The sequence below is a fragment of the Camelus ferus genome, chromosome 2, assembly GCF_009834535.1.
Source record: "Camelus ferus isolate YT-003-E chromosome 2, BCGSAC_Cfer_1.0, whole genome shotgun sequence".
NCBI lineage: Eukaryota > Metazoa > Chordata > Mammalia > Artiodactyla > Camelidae > Camelus > Camelus ferus.
In genome coordinates, this window is record NC_045697.1 from 105,080,072 (window position 1) to 105,096,896 (window position 16,825).

Consider the following 16,825-nt stretch of genomic DNA (forward strand, 5'->3'; position numbering starts at 1 on the left):
CTGCTGTATTATGGGGATGGCGTTATGATTTAAAGGACTGTATTATACCCAGGAGTGCGTTACCTTCTCCTTATCTGTACGTTTACCATAGGCTTCGATATTTGAAACACTACGTACTGGAAAAGCCACTTACATTTCTAGAACAGACTGGATTTTCTGCAACCTTTCAAAGGTATTCTGAAGAAACACTGCCTTCCTACTCAGTTTCAACTCTTGCTGCCTTCCACTGGATAATTCACCCCTGTTCTTCCCAAAGCCCCAAGAACTTTCTCAGGGTCCACAGTGCGTGGTTGTGGGCCCTCCATTTAAGGCACCAGAAGGCTCTACTTACGTCGTGCATGGAGTCCAGGAGCTTGGTCAGTTGGTAGAACCTCTGCCAGCTCTGCCCAGAGTTGTTGGGGCATTTAGTCACCATCTTCCTCAGTTCTTTGATGTAATTTGTCCTCATTTCTTCAAACGCAGCCTGGCTTTTGAGGCCATCCTTTGGAACTGTGTTTAAGGAATACAGACATGTCAATTTCCAAGATGGAAAACAGCCTTAGCATCTTTGTACTTAAATGGCTTGGAGTATTTTGACGTCACAGGCTCGCACTTGCAGATTGCTCCTGAACCTCAGTTATCGCATTTATGACTAAATATGGCAGGTACAGAACGGTGAGCCCTCATAGACATACACATACAAAAGAACAGTAATAGACCTATTGGGTATATGTTATAATGCGCTTTGCTTCTACAAGCTCGCTTAACCTTGACATCCATCTTCATTGTATTATTCACATTTTACAGAAGTGGAAACTGAAGACTGGAGGTTTAATCACAATAAATAAATGGCAGAGAAAGGTTATAAACCTAGGTCTGTCTCCAAAGCCTGTCTTAACCACAACACTACATTGCCTCATGGCCTGTCGTCAAACTTTTTATGAATCCTAACTTGCCAACAGCTCAGAGGTCGGGAAATACACTTTAATTTTCCAGAAAAACTGGAAGAGCCCCAGACAATCTAAGCAGAGGCTGGACTTAGAAAGCAACATCTTCGTATTCAAGTTCCAATGTCAAAGACACACGGAGAAACTGGCTGTCTACCAGGGGGACTCCGTGCTGCCAATAAGCACTTTCCATTCTCTTTGCTCTGAGGTCACATGACCACCGAGGTGCTGTCACGTGACCACCCAGACACCTGATGGCGAGCCTGTGCACTGGGCTGAGTGTGTGATATGTAACACAACAGAGCTTGGCACGTGAGGCAAGATCAAAAACTTTGAAAGAGAAGAGAAAGAATGCTCATCTTTACCTTCAGTAAGATAGAAAATTAAGGATTATGTTTTCTTCTATCCTTCTATGTAGTGGCTAGCTTTTCTGGTTAAATGAAAAAAAATCTCACAAAAAATAATACTTTGACATCAGCACTGCGAAACATATCAAGTGCTTCCGTCACCTGCCGGAAGGGGAGGCTCATCCGAGGACACAGGTGAACACATTTTATGGAGAAGGGGCACACCTGCACCTGCGTTCTGGAGGGGGACGTAGGGTAATGTGTCAGCTACAGGTGTCCCCTTTGAAAATCTACGTACATGTTTGCTTTCATTCATTACAGCCCATATGTACTTATGTTTCTGCTTTAACTTTGAGAAATGAAATCACTTAGAACTTTTTTTAGAAGATGAAGACAATAAAAATTCATCTTGTGATATTAATATTCCGAGTCAGAAATTGCTTTCATTTCTTAACTGCACATCATACTTGCTAATTTATCATAACTGGTATAAATAATAATTTTATTGGGCCACCAGCACTTTAGAACGGCTAAGTACATTCTTGAGTGTTATGTGTAACCCTGGGAGTCAGGCACACCACCGTTTCTAAATAGACCCAGTTGTCCTGTATAAAGAGGTGAATTATCTTGTCAATTAGCTTCACACATTATGCTAACACTCTTCTCCTTGAGTTTAACTGTTGAGGCTTTTGATTTGTGGTTTATCTAAGTCTATTTTTGTGGGGGAAGAATAAACCCCTAATAGCAACTGCAGAAATTCCTGAGTCTGCCACAGTGTTAGTTGTGGTTTCAAGTATCTGACATTCACATTCATAAATGTGAATGTCATCCATTATGTAACAAAGAGATTATTTTTTTTCCCTTTAAAATTAAACCCTTGGTTTAAAAGTATAAAAAACATAAAGGATGGAGACAACCAGAATGTTAATAGTAAAACTATAGGTCCACTTTCTACCAAAATTTTAACCCACATATAAACATTTCTTTTAATCTTTTAATTGCTGTATAGTTGACTTATAATGTTGTGTTAGTTTCTGGTATCCAACATAGTGATTCAGTTGTACATATATATACATGTTTATTTATTTTTTTAAGTTTAGAAATTTTACGGAGGAGAAATTGATTTGAGAACTAGGCTCCTGCTTCTTCATTCTTTAACCATTGAATAAAACCTGTCCTGTTCCAGTCTAAAAAAAAAAATATATATATATATGGAGTAAATCTTTATTTTTTCAATATCGATACTTACAAATGTCATACATTAAAAAAATCACCTAAGCTTAGCACAGCGTGACTCCATGTCACTACTGTATTTCAGTGCTATTTGGGATAGCTACCAAGATGAACCACAGGTCGTCATAGTCCTGATAGCTGTGTTATCAAAAGTTCTCAAGATTATGAACAACCTGTGTCATGTATTACTTGCATTTTACTGCTGGGATTGAAATATATTGTACCATTTTCCCAGCCAGACATTTCAGAAGTTGAAACAAACCCACAAATAAAGAGAACTTAGGCAAAACCTCAAATTTTGGAGGTCTGCCCAGATTTTCTGAATTTACTTATTAAATGCAGCAGGGCGGCTGGAAACCACCCAAAATCTATGAGCTGGAGAGGAGCAGAGACAAAGGGGTAGAAGAGGGTCTGCCCTCCTTACTCTACGTGAGCAAAACGGAAACGATCTTTTCTTGGTGTCACTGCTGGAAAACTTTCCTGATAGACTGGACATCAGGTGTGTGATCTGACATTCTAAATAAGAAGAAACATTTTCATATGTTCCATCACAGATTATTAAAAGAAGCATACTGAAGCCTGCAGTTTTCATGATTCATAAAACTCTTTACTTCTGTTTCCCTGCTTTTTTATTTTGCTTTTTCTGCATCTACAAAAAAACAGCACTGTGCTATTTGGAAGCTAATGAATTGATTTGGGAAGTTTCAAAATGATCTCAGAATTGATTATAGGCTGACTGATTAAATGGATGTAAAAGGATAAGACATCGATTACAATTGAGTGGTCAAAATTGATAAAGAATTAGTATCACACGCATTTTTAGGGAAACATTTAAATTCTATCGTTCATTTGATATAATTAGTTTTTTTAATATTTTTCTAGGACTCATGGTTAATAACATAGCTTGGAAACGGGAATAAAAATCACTGTCACTGAACTGAAAGATCACATTCCTAAAGTTTTATTCCAGAATGGATAAACTGGACAACTCAGAAACCTTGAGGAACAGTGGGGAGGGTAGAAGGGCCTGGCTCTCCTGACCCTGCAGACGAGGGGCTGGAAACAGAGGTCCCTGGACATGGGCTGAGTGGACAGTGAGGAATGGTGGGGCCTGCGGCAAACTGGGGAGAGCACGGGCTGCCCTGTGCAATCAAATTCAACAAAAATAAAATAAGACTAGAGGCCTAAAGCAACCTTGAAAACCTTGCCAGCCAAACAAAACACAGCTGTGAAGTGCAGGCCGCCCTCCCTACCAGGCTGCTGAGCTCTCCTGCTGCTGGAGTCCAGCCAGGCCTGCTCGCCCTCCCAGATCCCTGCTGCGGTCACGTGCCCCCAGCCTGCATCCCGCCCCTGCATTCCTGCTCTGGGGGGAATGGGAATCGCTGGCAGCCAAGGCCAAAGCCCTGGGTTTGAGTCCTAACTCACCAAGGAGACTGGCACAGATCACACCTCGTGCCTCTGTCTTCTCCACTTCAGAAGTCAACTCTCAATCCTGCAGGGTTGTTTTGGGCATTAAATTCGATAGATGGAAAAACACCTTGGAAACTGAGAGATGCTAAACACAGTAGAACCAGTACTGACCCACATCTGCTGCTGCCATCTCCTTTCCTGTTCTACCCGACCCAGGCTCAGCCTTCCCCAGCCCAAGCCCCTCCTTGCTGGAAATAACAGCTCTTCTGATCCATTCTATCCTTAGTACTTGGCTATGGACGCCAGTTTGATCCAAACGACTCTACTGAAAGCTGCCCCTTCTTTAGCAAAGCTGTTAGTCCCTGGGCCAAGGGGGGGGGGGGTTGGGTGTGTCTCTGGATGTTCCTTTCGGCTTCCAGGTGGTCACTCAACAACCTCTCCTCCTTTGAAGCCCACACCACTTGCCCCAGCGTCCTTGATATCCAGAACACGTCTCAGTTTTCTAAGTGGCCACGACACCTGGCTCTGAGACTTCCTCTCCATCCTGCCTCCTGCCATCATTCTTGGTCCCACCCTCAGCGGAGGGGGGCTCCTTCAGAGCCCTACCCTTCCGTTTGGCCTGTGCAGAAGCACTCGGCATCCTCGCCAAGCTAATCCTGCCCTCCCTTGTCCCTTCTGGCACCTTATGCCATCAACGTTTCCCCTCTCATCCTGGGTTCCAGCTGCCTAAAAAAGCTTCCCATCAATCTGCAAGTCCCTGGCTGTCTGGTCAACCCCAGCAGGCTGCTGTCAGTGCTCTCAGCTTTCCCTGGAAGCTATGCTGTTAGTCATGCCCCTTTGGAAACCTTTAACTCTTGGCTTCCATCACTGGCCTCTCTCCGCGTTTCTCTGCCTCACTGGCAGTTCCGTCTGTCCCTCAGCCTTGGCCATCCTTTCGTGGACTCAGCTGGATCTTTCTTCTCTCTGTGCCATGGCACCCCACTTGCCATTCGAGTTTAGACTCCAATTTTCTACAAGGTTAATTTCAGGTATGTATCTCAATACCCAAACCTGTCCTCTGAGTTCAAGTCCCCCAGTTTCCCCCTCTTTCGGTGTCTTTATTAGGTTGCCTCTGAAAATGAACCCATCCGAAAGACGAGTCATTTTATGCTCCACAAAATCTGCTCAAAGTCCCAACATTAGCACAGTTCTCTTAAGGGTTAACACTACTACCATCCCAGTCGTTTCTCCGCGCTCTGAACCCGGGTCACTTCTGACCCAGACCATTTTCCTCTCCTCTTCTAGTCAGTGGCCAAGGCCAAGTCTGCGGTGTTGCTTGAATGCATTTGCTGCTGCCCATCACACCACTGACCAGACCATCACCATCCAGACTTGTTAACAGCCTCACAGCAGGTCTCTGTGCCTCCAGTCTGGCTAAATTCTCTGTCTTTGCCTCTCTCCCTCTCCTTTCTGTTCCCTTTCCATCCAGTCTACTGCCAGATACATCTTCATCAAGCCATGAAGTACGGCTCTGATCACGTCACCCCCACCCCACCCCGCTCAGAGCCTCTGGCACCCCACCCCTCAGCTCGCCTGATAAACACCAGATGTCTTCAAGGGGCATGAATCTCCTGGTCCAATCTACATCCCAACCTTATTCCCCTCTCCTCCACAACCCAACACGACCCGAAGCGCCTTGAAAAATTAATACATAAATAAGATAAAAAATTAAAACATTAACAGGAAAAATAATACCCCAGAACCAAGGGCTATTGCCTTGGTCCACTTGGCCCCACTGCCACGCTCCCTCGCGCCCTTCCTGGCCGGGAAGGCCAGCTCGCGCCTCAGATGCAACCCCTCACCCTGGCAACACTCTCCAAGATGCAGCTGTGTCACAAATCCCTCCCCGAGGCCCAGAACGGAGCATGCTCTTCCCTTCTCTGAGCCCCCATGACATTCCTTCTCTGCATCATGGTAGACAATCCCTTTCCACAATGTATTAAAATTACCTTGGAATTTATCTTGCGGTAAAACTGCCTGGGGGTTGAGACCGTGCCTCATTCACCGGGGTTCCTGAACTGCCCCGCCCCACCATACACATAACAGACACTGAACAAAGGCTCCGTGGTTGGAAGGATGAAGGAATCAAGGCAGATGCCCTTCGGTCCTTCACACTCTGCAAGTGACTTGGTTCATCAAACACCAAAGCCCTCCTCCCACCTCCTTATTATTATTATTATTATTATTATTATTATTTATTTATTTATTTTTTTTTTTTATAGCAACTACCTGACACTATAAATAGGCTGCTCTCCTAAAGGGCGGGTGATGTGACAATGGAGGACAAGTGCCAGGGGGATGTCAACTTACTTGTGCTCAGCAGCAGCAGCACTTTCATTATGGTGTACTCCTCGAAGGTGAGCTGCAGCCGGACGAACTGAAGGCTGATCTGGTGCATGCCCTGGCAGAGCTCGTACATGGCAGACTGGTGCATCTTCTCCCTGCAAAGGGAGAGCAGACACGTCTGAGAAGGCGGGGCCACGGGCAGACCCCCACCAGCAGCCCAAGGCAGCCTAACGAGAGATCGGAGTCACAGGTCTGCTTCTGGCTTCGATGTGGAGCAAGCGAGCACTGGAGAGACACATTAGCTGCCTCGCATGGGGATTGGTAAACTGCGTCTGGACCGACACAGCCAGCTCGTTCAAGTGCACCCTCTGAGAATGCATCAGAAGTACTGAAACCAACCTTTTTCAACGCATGCCATTATTTCATTTCATGTCAAAAGTGGTAACGGGGTGGGGGGGGGAGGGTATAGCGCAAGTGGTATATGCTTAGCATGCACGAGGTCCTGGGTTCAATCCCCGGTACCACCATTCAACAAACAAACAAACAAACAAACAAACCTAATTACCTCCCTTCCTCCCCCAGTAATAATAAAATAAATAAAAATTAAAAAAAAAAAGAGACAACATTTAAAAAGGTGAGAGCCTCAAACAGAATCTCCCTGCTTAAGGGAGAAAGTGACTTGGGGGTTTGCACGATACCTACATGTGTCCATTCAAACAACCCCCCGAGCACCCAATCCACGGGTTTCCATAAAAACACACATCATATGACAACAGGCATCATTACTGTCTTTCTGTGAGAAGTAAGCAAGGCGTCATTTAGCTTTTCAGATGTTTTCCCTCAAAGTAATAAATGTCCTGGGAGGCCTGGGTAAGTACTGTTTTACGATGATGAGAATAATCAGTGAAACAGAGACGACTAGTGAGAAACGGGACAGGACTTGACGAAGGTGGAAAAGCAGGCTAGGACGGCTGATCTATTTCTAAGAGTGACTGAAGGCAGGTCTGTAGGAAAGCAACCCTGTGACACCTCTTCCAGGATGCACTCCTGGGTTCAAACGGCAGAAATCTCTCTCATCTCCAGCCTGAAAGCGCTTTGTAAAGAACCCGTCGAGGAACACAGAGCATTCTGCTTGGTATTACTGCTCCATGTCTTTCCTTTCCCATAGTAAGCTGGAAGCTATTTTTAATTAAGGAAATATTTTTAAAACATACACGCACGCACCAACACACACAGAGAATAACAGCAGGAGCCCGTGGGTCCACCCTCCAGAGTTAACAGTATAAATAAATGCTAATATCTTTGCCATATTCGCTGCAGATCTTTAAAAATTAAACATAGCTGAGTTCAGACCTACTCTGTCTCCCTCCAGGTCCCCATTCATCCTCCTCATTTGAGAAGGGAGCCACCCTCTTTGGGAGATTTCTTCCCCAATGTGTCTATTTTACACACGCGTATGTATGGATAAAACAGTACACAGGACTGCTTTGTCTTCTGTCAACTTGAAATTAGATTTGCACATCCCTCTGCAATTTCTTTTTATTCAACGCTGCAATTCTGCGATGCATCCATTTTAACACAGGTAACACTAAGCCAAGCCATTCTCGCTGGGGCGAGTTTTATTTGTTTGAATACATCACGGTTTACTCATCCATTCCACTCTGGATGGACACCTGGGTTGTTTCCTCTTTACTGCTATTAGAGATGATGCCCTAGGGACATCCTTGGGCATTTCTCTAGGATACAGGACAAAAATAGAACTGCTGAGTCACAGATGTGTGCACATCTGCTTACATTCCCACTAGTAGATGAGATGATTCCCACATCCCACCAATACGTGTCATTATCCAATTTACATTTTTCTGCCGTCTGACGGGGGGTTGAAAGGGTGGCCCCACTGTTGCTTTTATTTGCATTTCCACCATCACAAGAACATTTCTTCACGTGCTTTCTGAACAACTTGGGTCTCTTCTTTGGTGATTTGTCTCTTCACATATTTATCCTCTTTAAGCATTTTTTTTTCTCCTATCACTAATCGCCTCTTTATTCATAATATTATTTGCCTTAAAAATTTTGTCTGATGTTAATATTGTGTTAATATTATTCCTTCTTTATTCCCTCCCCCCGGTTCTTCCTTTCTGTCTCTTTCTTATGCTCTCTCTTTAGGATTTGCCTGGAATGCCCTTGTAAAAAAATTCCTTGTTTTCAAATTCCCCACATAATTATATTTCACACATGTTGTTTATAAACAACAAAAAGCTGGATTAAAAAAACTAAGTGTCACTGTATTATAATAGCTCAGTTTAATCTGTTTTCATTTATCATGATCACTAATATATTTGGGTTTTTTCTGCCATTTTAACTCTCTCCCCTCCTTTCCTTCTTTCTTTCTATTTTCCTTCCTTTTAAGATGGATCCAGCTCCTTTTTAAAAAAATTTTTATTTTTTTTATCAAAGTATAGTCAGTTTACAATGTTAGTTTCAGGTGCACAGCAAAGCGATTCATATATATACACACACACACACACGCACACACTTTCTTTTCATATTCTTTTTCATTACAGGCTATTACAAGGTATTGAATCAAGTTCCCTATGCTATACAGCAGGTCCTTGTTGTTTATCTATTATATATATAGTAATGTGTATCTGTTGATCCCAAACTCCTAATCTATCCCTCTCCATCCCTTCCCTTCTGATAGCCACAGTTTTAAATACAGGAATTTGGGTATCTGTCTTTGTGACATATCTCCCCGGGTGCAGCTCTTTTTTTTTTTTTTAAACCTTCTTTGTTCCTCTACTGGATTTAGAAGGTATACATTCTATTTTTCCCCTTAAAATAATTATTAAGTTATAAACTTGCATACTTAAAGTCTAAAGTTAGTTGACAGCTTTTCCATGGAACAGAAAAAAATACTCAGAGTCCTTCATCTTTGGTCTGTGCCCCATCTTCCTTCCACATCTTTAGTATTTAAATTTCAGCTTATTTTCAAATCCCCCCGAAATTAGTTTCTTCCTCTCTTACACATCCATACCCCATATCTGTTTAGAGTTACTAATGTGTTTCTCCGATCACCACAGTTTCTTGCACTCTATTCTGTATTACTGGATTCCATTTATTACTTATTGAAGAATTTTTTTTTTTTTGGTAATTCTTTCTGCAGCACTCAGTCACTGAATGTTCAAATCTTTCAGTCTTCATTTGCCTACGAGTGTCTTTATTTTATCTTCATTCCTGAATGACAGTTTAAAACATTAAAGATTTCTAGTGTGACAGGTAATTTCCCTCAGTACTTTGAAGATAGTATTCCACTACAGCTGGCTTTCACTGCTGCTTTGGGGAAATTTCTTGTTAGTGGAACTGCCAATGTTTTTGATAGGTAGGGCACCTGCATTTTCTCTTTGGTGGCTTAAAATTTTTTCCTTTTTAATTTTATTTTTTAAAAGGGGGAGGTAATTAGATTTTATTTATTTAGTTTTTTTAAATGGAGGTACTGGGGATTGATCCAGTACCTGGCTAGGCACACACACTCTACCACTGAGCTATACATCTCCCCCTCACCCATCCCAGCCATTTATTTTTGATGTCTGCAGTTTCAGTGTGAAGGACCTAGGTGCAGACTGACTCCATTTCTCCTGCTCAGAACTCAGTATCCTTATTTGATGTGAAGGTGTAGGTATGTCTTCAGTTCTGAAATGTTCTCAGACATCATTTCTTCAAATACCACCCCTCCTCCATTCCTGCTATTTTTCCTTTTTGGGCTCCTATTAACTGTGTTTTGGACCTTCACACTGTGTCTTCCACATTAACCTCCCTTTCACAGTTTCTATTTTTCCTTCTATCAGTACTGCATTCTAGGTGATTTGCTCAGATCTACTTTCTAATATTTTTTTTTCTGTGTCTAATCTGTTTAATTCTTACAGTGTTTTAAGTTTAATGTTTTTCGTGTCTACGTGCCTAGAAATGTTCTATGTAGTTCTTAACCATTCCTGCTATTTTCCATGAGATACTTCTTACTTTTTGGTTATTATATCTCCTTTCTCTAAATTACACTTTACCTGTTGTATCTCTTAATGCTTTTAACATGTTTATTTTATAGTTTCCTCAAATTTTTTACATCCATTTTTGGGAATGCCAATATGCAAATCTAACATGTATTATTTCGCAAATATTGTTTTCTGGATGAATCCCAGGGGCACTGTCTTGTGGAAGGGACTCTATAGGAAGGTTCGGCATTGATAACCATCAGGGGTGTAAGTATTTCACTTGTCCTGGACCAGCTTTATGCTAATTTCTCAGCTTAAATGCTTTTCGCAAAGCTTGTGTAGTGTGTGTGTGTGTGTGTGTGTGTGTGTGTGTGTATGTTAATGGAGGTACTGGGGATGAGGCTAAGCGTGCACTCTACCACTGAGCTATACCCTCCCCCAAGACTTGTGAGGTTTAAATTTAGACTCCGCACTTGATATGGTGCAGGTCTGTGTTTCTTATTTCTTTCACCTTCCTTGCCGTGAACCTGGTCTGGCTGGCTGGCTGGCTTACGCTTTCCTGTCCTTGTTAGCAGACAGTAAAACCTTTGCCGAGCCTGGCTTTGTGCACAGGGCACCACTTCAGGCCACAGCCTTGCTGGAGTCTACATTCTTGTCTCTCGTTCCTGTTTGTGTTCTAAGACCCACCCCTAAAGCCTTTTTCTACATCCAATAGTTTGTGGGCCAAGTGTAGATTTAGCTCCAAGTTAAACCACTCTGGCTGTGCATTCCCTGTTCTTGCAACCTGTTTTTTTTTTTTTTTTCTTTTGAGCTTGGTTATATATTTAAGACTTTTTAAAATGCAAAATTCTATGTGTTTAGAGGGAAAAAAAGGCCCAGTTCAGTAGCACCATTCTGATTGCTAACTAGAAGCTTTTTTTTTTTTAACATATACTAAGATTTTTTTTTAATTTCATTTTTTATTGAAGTATAGTTGATTTGCAGTGTTAGTTTCAGGTGTACAGCAAAGCAATTCAGTTATACATATATATATATATTTCAGATTCCTTTTTCATTATGTTATTACAAGAAATTGAATATAGTTTCCTGTTCTATACAGTAGGTCCTTGTTGTTTATCTATTTTATATATAGTAATGTGTTATCTGTTAATCTCAAAACTTCTAATTTATTCCTCCCCCTGCCCTTTCCCCTTTGGTAACCATAATTTGTTTTCTATGTTTGTGAGTCTACTTTCAGTTTGTAAATAAAATTTGTATCATATTTTTAAGATCCCATAAATAAGTGATACCATACAATATTTGTCTTTCTCCATCTGACTTACTTCACTTAATAAGATAATCTCTATGTCCATCCATATTAATGCAAATTGCATTATTTCATTTTTTATGACTGAGTAGTATTCCAGTGTGTGTGTGTGTGTGTGTGTGTGTGTGTGTGTGTGTGTGTGTGTTTGTGTGTGGGTATCTCTATATCACATGTTCTTTATCCATTCATCTGTTCTTAAAAGGCAAGACATGTGTCTGACTAAACCTTTGTGAATGTCAGAGTATGCTAGACAAGTGCCATGTGTCCATCTTTGCTCCAAAATATTTCATGAATGAATGAGAGAGAAGAAACAAGGAAAGAGGATAAGTGAAGACAACAAAATGAACGCCACACATACACATACGCATATGAGAACCATGATGAGAGAGAGGTAATACTGAACCTTTACAGAAAGTAAAAGCAAATGGCTCATGCAAGAGATAAGGCATCTGTGAAGCTCATGAAAAGCTTCTCCAAAAAACGAGAGATTTAGATTGTAAAATGGGGTGTAGTAGATTGCAAACCAGGACATCTGTGGAATATAACATGACACACATTTGACCCTCTGTTGTTTAAAAAGTACACTCCAACGTTCAACAGCAGCACTATTTACAATAGCCAAGACAGGGAAGCATCCCAAATGTCCATCGACAGATGACTGAATAAAGAAGATGTGGTATCTGTGTGTGTGTGTGTGTGTGCACGCGCGCATGTGTAAAATGGAATATTACTCAGCCATAAAAAATAACAAAATAATGCCATTTGCAGCAACACATATGGACCTGGAGATGGTCATTCTAAGTCAAGTAAGCCAGAAAGAGAAAGAAAAATGCCATATGATATCACTCATATGTGGAAACCTAAAAAAATAGACTTAAATGAACTAATTATTTATAACTTAGATGACTGATTTCTTGAATATGAGTAAGCCCATCTGACTGTCCTTTATGATTGGATTACCACATTCTGTTGATTCTTATTTTGTAGTTGGCTTTATTCCTCTGATAACTATGTAACTTTAAAAAGCTAAAGCTCTAAATTGTTCTTAGAAACAATGAACAGTACATATATATAAATTTTAAAATGGCTTTTTATCTCTCAGTGAGTTGCTCTCCCTAGAATAAACTTTGTTTCCAAAAAAAAAAAAAAAAAAAAGCGCACTCCTGAGCATTTGATCCCCTCAGCTCCTCTGTGCTGAAGGCAGAACCGGCACCTCTGGCTTTGCCACAGTGGGGCCCGGAGATGCGCAACCCACCAGCCCCTCAGCGGGCTGGCTTTGTGAGCTGCTCATTGTGTCACTTCTGAAATCCCGGTTTATTATACGTAAACTTAGGAATTACTCCTAATCCCTGCTTTGTAGAGATGTAGGGACCAACAGTATGGAAGTCCTTAAATTACAAAGCACTGTATGAACGTTCCACTTTTGTCACTGTTGCGGGTATCATGGAGAGAATAAAGATTCTTGAGAGACCAATGATCATTTTGGTTAAAACAGACTAAGAAATAATCAGATTCTTAAAAATGACTTTCCAGGAGAATAATACTGTGTTCTGGTTATTATTTTTCTACATAGGATAGTAAATCCAGAGAAAAACCAGACAGGATGCAAATTTTTAGGAAGGCAGACATGACTTGCCCCCAGTAGGATGCGAACTCAACACCTCCATGTCAAAGTGTTTCTGTTATCAGTTAGAACTGTCTCCACCTGGATAAAAGGTTAAAGACAGACCTCAGGTTCTACTTGAAAACAGATTAGAAAGTTAATGTGTAACAACACACCTAAAAAAGCACTTTTTGTCACTTCAACATGAAAGCATCTCTTTAACTCTTTCTTGAGGTATTATTCTCTGAATAACCTCCATCATTTTCATAGCTATCATTTATGCAGTGCCTACTGTACCCAAAGTTAAACTTTGTCTCGCCAATTCTCACATCCTTTGTACAGAATCATCCTCATACTCATGATAAGGAAATTTAGGCACATGGTGTAGCTGTGTACCTAAACCCAGGGTTTTTTTTTTTTTTTCTTCCAGACACATGACTTTTCCTCTCTCAATGCTGCTGGCTCAATTGTTTATAGCTCTTTTCTCCAGAGTATTTCTCTACACCTATAAAGAGATATCTGGTACTCATATGATTTGTTATTATGTTATTATTTTTTGCTCCCCATTATGTGGCAAGATTTTGTGTTTTCAAATTCCATTGCCGTTGCCATGGCGTGAAATTGAGTTCTCTAAATGAAGAGTACTGTGTACTCAATATAGCTTGAAGTTTCAAGAAAATAGGCCATCTTAAAAACACATCTTACATCCCATTATTTTTGCACAATTAGATTAAATGCACAGAAATGTATGTCCAAAGAAGTTGAAACAAGGAGAGTCTTTTTGGCACGAAACTGGGATTAATTTTGCAGCATTACTTCACAGAAATACTCTGCCCCATGCTTTTATTCATTTAATAATCTTACCTTGTTTTGATTAAAAAATATATAGACTACTTTGGGAAAGAAAATTCGTTTAATTCTTCTAAAAAATAAAAGTAAATGCAAAAGTCACCCTTGAACCCGCTGGGCTAATGTAAAGGAAGCAGGAGATTTTGGGGGTAGGAAATATTCCTGTATGAAAGTGGACGTCAGACCTGAATAACTGACAGTCATCAGTCTCTAGTTCTGAACCTGGACACACATTATCCATTTATAAATGTCATCTCATTTGCAGGAACAGAATAAACTCCACTTCCAAAGAAATAAATACAACAGCCAAGAGAGACCCAGGTCCAATTCCAAAGACCTGGAGTTAAAATCCACGAGCATGATAGTTCTAAAATATTTTCAAAGAAACTCTTAAAAAAAAAAAGAAGAGAAGAGAAACATTTCAATAGTTTTGTCCTTTTCTCAAACTAGGAAACCAATTGTCTTCATAGAAACTCCATCCAGTCCTTGCTTAGAACACCCATTACAGTAAACTGCAATCACAAGACCATTTGGAAATAGTTTAAAAATATTAAAATAATCTAGTATCTCTAAACCTGATTCACTTAGAACAAAAGTGAATAATCAAAAGAGTTAGAAAATACTTTTTTCCAGGCTTCCCAGAGAATTTAGGGTTGGAAATGGAATTTATTCACATAAGAGTAGGAATCAGAAAAAGGCCCATTAAAATCAGAGTGGGAAGGGCATTCACAATTTAAATAATTGGTATGTTAGTTGCCTGCTCTTAATGTTGTAGCTAAAAGATCTGAACAACTTTTGTATCTAAAGAACTCATGTTCTCTTGCCATGATTAAATGTTAACAATGTTGTTCTATTTCACATTATGAGAATGGTCCACTGAAACCATTGCCTAGTGGCTGTCAGAAGGAACACTCCTGCTTTGGTATTTAAGTACTGGCTTACCGAAATACTGCTAACAAAAGTATTCGAAAAGCTTAGTTACTCAGTTATCTGGAGGTCCATATTGGAGGCAGCTGATTTGGGAAATTACTACCCCAAACTAAATACATTCCTGGAATCATATTCATGTTCTGTTCTGACAGAACTAGACATTTGATAAGCCCAAACCACATAACATTCCAGCCTATGGAGACGTTGGGAGCTCAAAGAATTAGCCAGAATACCTCCAGAGACTCCTCATGCTGTGACCATCAACAAGGAGAATGCAAGCCAACTTCTATTTAAAGAATTTCTGCAAGAATTGAAAGCAGGGTCTTGAAGAGATATTTGTGCATCATGTCCATAACAGCACTGTTAACAATATCCAGAAGGTGGAAGCAACCCAAGTGCCCATCAACAGATGAATGATAACCAAAGCGTGGTACATACATGCAGTGAAATATTACTTAGCCCAGAAAAGGAAGGATATTCTGACACACGCTACAACATGGATGAACCTTGATGACATTATGCAACGTGAAATAAGGCAGTCACAAAAAGCCAAATACAGTATGAGTTCACGTATATGAGTTACCTGGAGTAGTCAAATTCATAGAGACAGGAAGTAGAATGGTTGTTACCAGGGGTTGGGGGTGGGGGAGGTAGGGATTTGTTTACATAACAATGTGAATATATTCGACATCATTGAACTATGTAGTTAAAACTGGTTAAGATGATAAATTTTATGAGTATTTTATCACAATTGAAAATTTTTTAATTAAAAAAGAAAACACTTGCAAATCATATGACCAATAAAGGGTTAATATCCAAGATATATAAACGGCTCATACAACTCAATATCAAAAAAACAAACAACACAATTAAAAGAAGGGCAGAAGATCTGAATAGACATTTTTTCTAGGGGAGACATGGCCAACAAGCACATGAGAAGATGCTCAATGTCATTAATCATCAGAGAAATGAAAATTAAAACTATAATGAGCTATCACCTCACACCTGTCAGAAGGGCTGTCATCAAAAAAAAAAAAAAAAAACCCACAAAGAAAAAATGTTGGCAAGGGTGTTGAAAAATGGGAGCCCTTATACACTGTTTTGGTGGCAATGTAAATTGATGCAACCATCGTGGAAAACAGTATGGAGGTATCTCAAAAAACTAAAAATCAAACTACCATATCATCTAGCAATTCCACTGCTGGGTATGTATCTGAAGAAAATGAAAACACTAATTTGAAAAGATACATGCACCCCAAAGTTCATAGCAGCATTATTTATAATTGCCAAGATATGGACACAGCCTAAGTGTCCATCAACAGATGACTAGATAAAGACAATATGATTTATATATACAATGGAATACTACTCAGTCATAAAAAAGAATGGAATTTTGCCATGTGCAAAAACACAGATGGACTTGGTGGGTATTATGCTTACTGAAATATATCAGACAGAGAAAGACAAATACGGTATGTTATCACTTATACGTGGAATCTAAAAAATAAAACAAATAAGTGAATATAACAAAACAGAGGCAGACTCACAGATATAGAGAGGGGAGGAGGGGAGGAGCAAGATAGGGATGGAGTAGAAAGAAGTACAAACTACTATGTATAAAATAGATAAGCTAAAAATTGTGAATCAGTCTGTTGTATACCTGAAACTTAATATAATGTTGTACATCAACTATACCTCAATTTAAGGGGAAAAAAAAGGGAATCCCTGCAACCCATGATCCTTCCTGCTATACTTTGATAGAGATTAAGAAACTAAGATTTGTGTTTAATTCTCTTAGGGTTCAGGTTTTTCATTCATTCCTCTTCTAATATATAAAATATCTCCTTTCCCCTCTATTTTTACTACTTGCCTTTTGCCTTTTTGTGTTTTGATAGATTTTTAGTCTTATG

General features: G+C 40.2%; 1 protein-coding gene across 5 annotated transcripts in view; it reads right to left on the reverse strand.

Moving 5' to 3' along the window:
- Positions 1–16,825, reverse strand: part of NR3C2 (nuclear receptor subfamily 3 group C member 2) — a 331,163-nt gene that overhangs the window by 30,638 nt on the left and 283,700 nt on the right. For all 5 annotated transcript variants that reach the window (XM_032464650.1, XM_032464660.1, XM_032464625.1 and 2 more), the window contains exons 7-8: positions 6,266–6,396; positions 332–489 (exon numbers count right to left, since the gene is read on the reverse strand). In XM_032464650.1, coding sequence (XP_032320541.1) covers positions 332–489; positions 6,266–6,396 — 289 coding nt within the window. The remainder of the gene's footprint in view (positions 1–331; positions 490–6,265; positions 6,397–16,825) is intronic.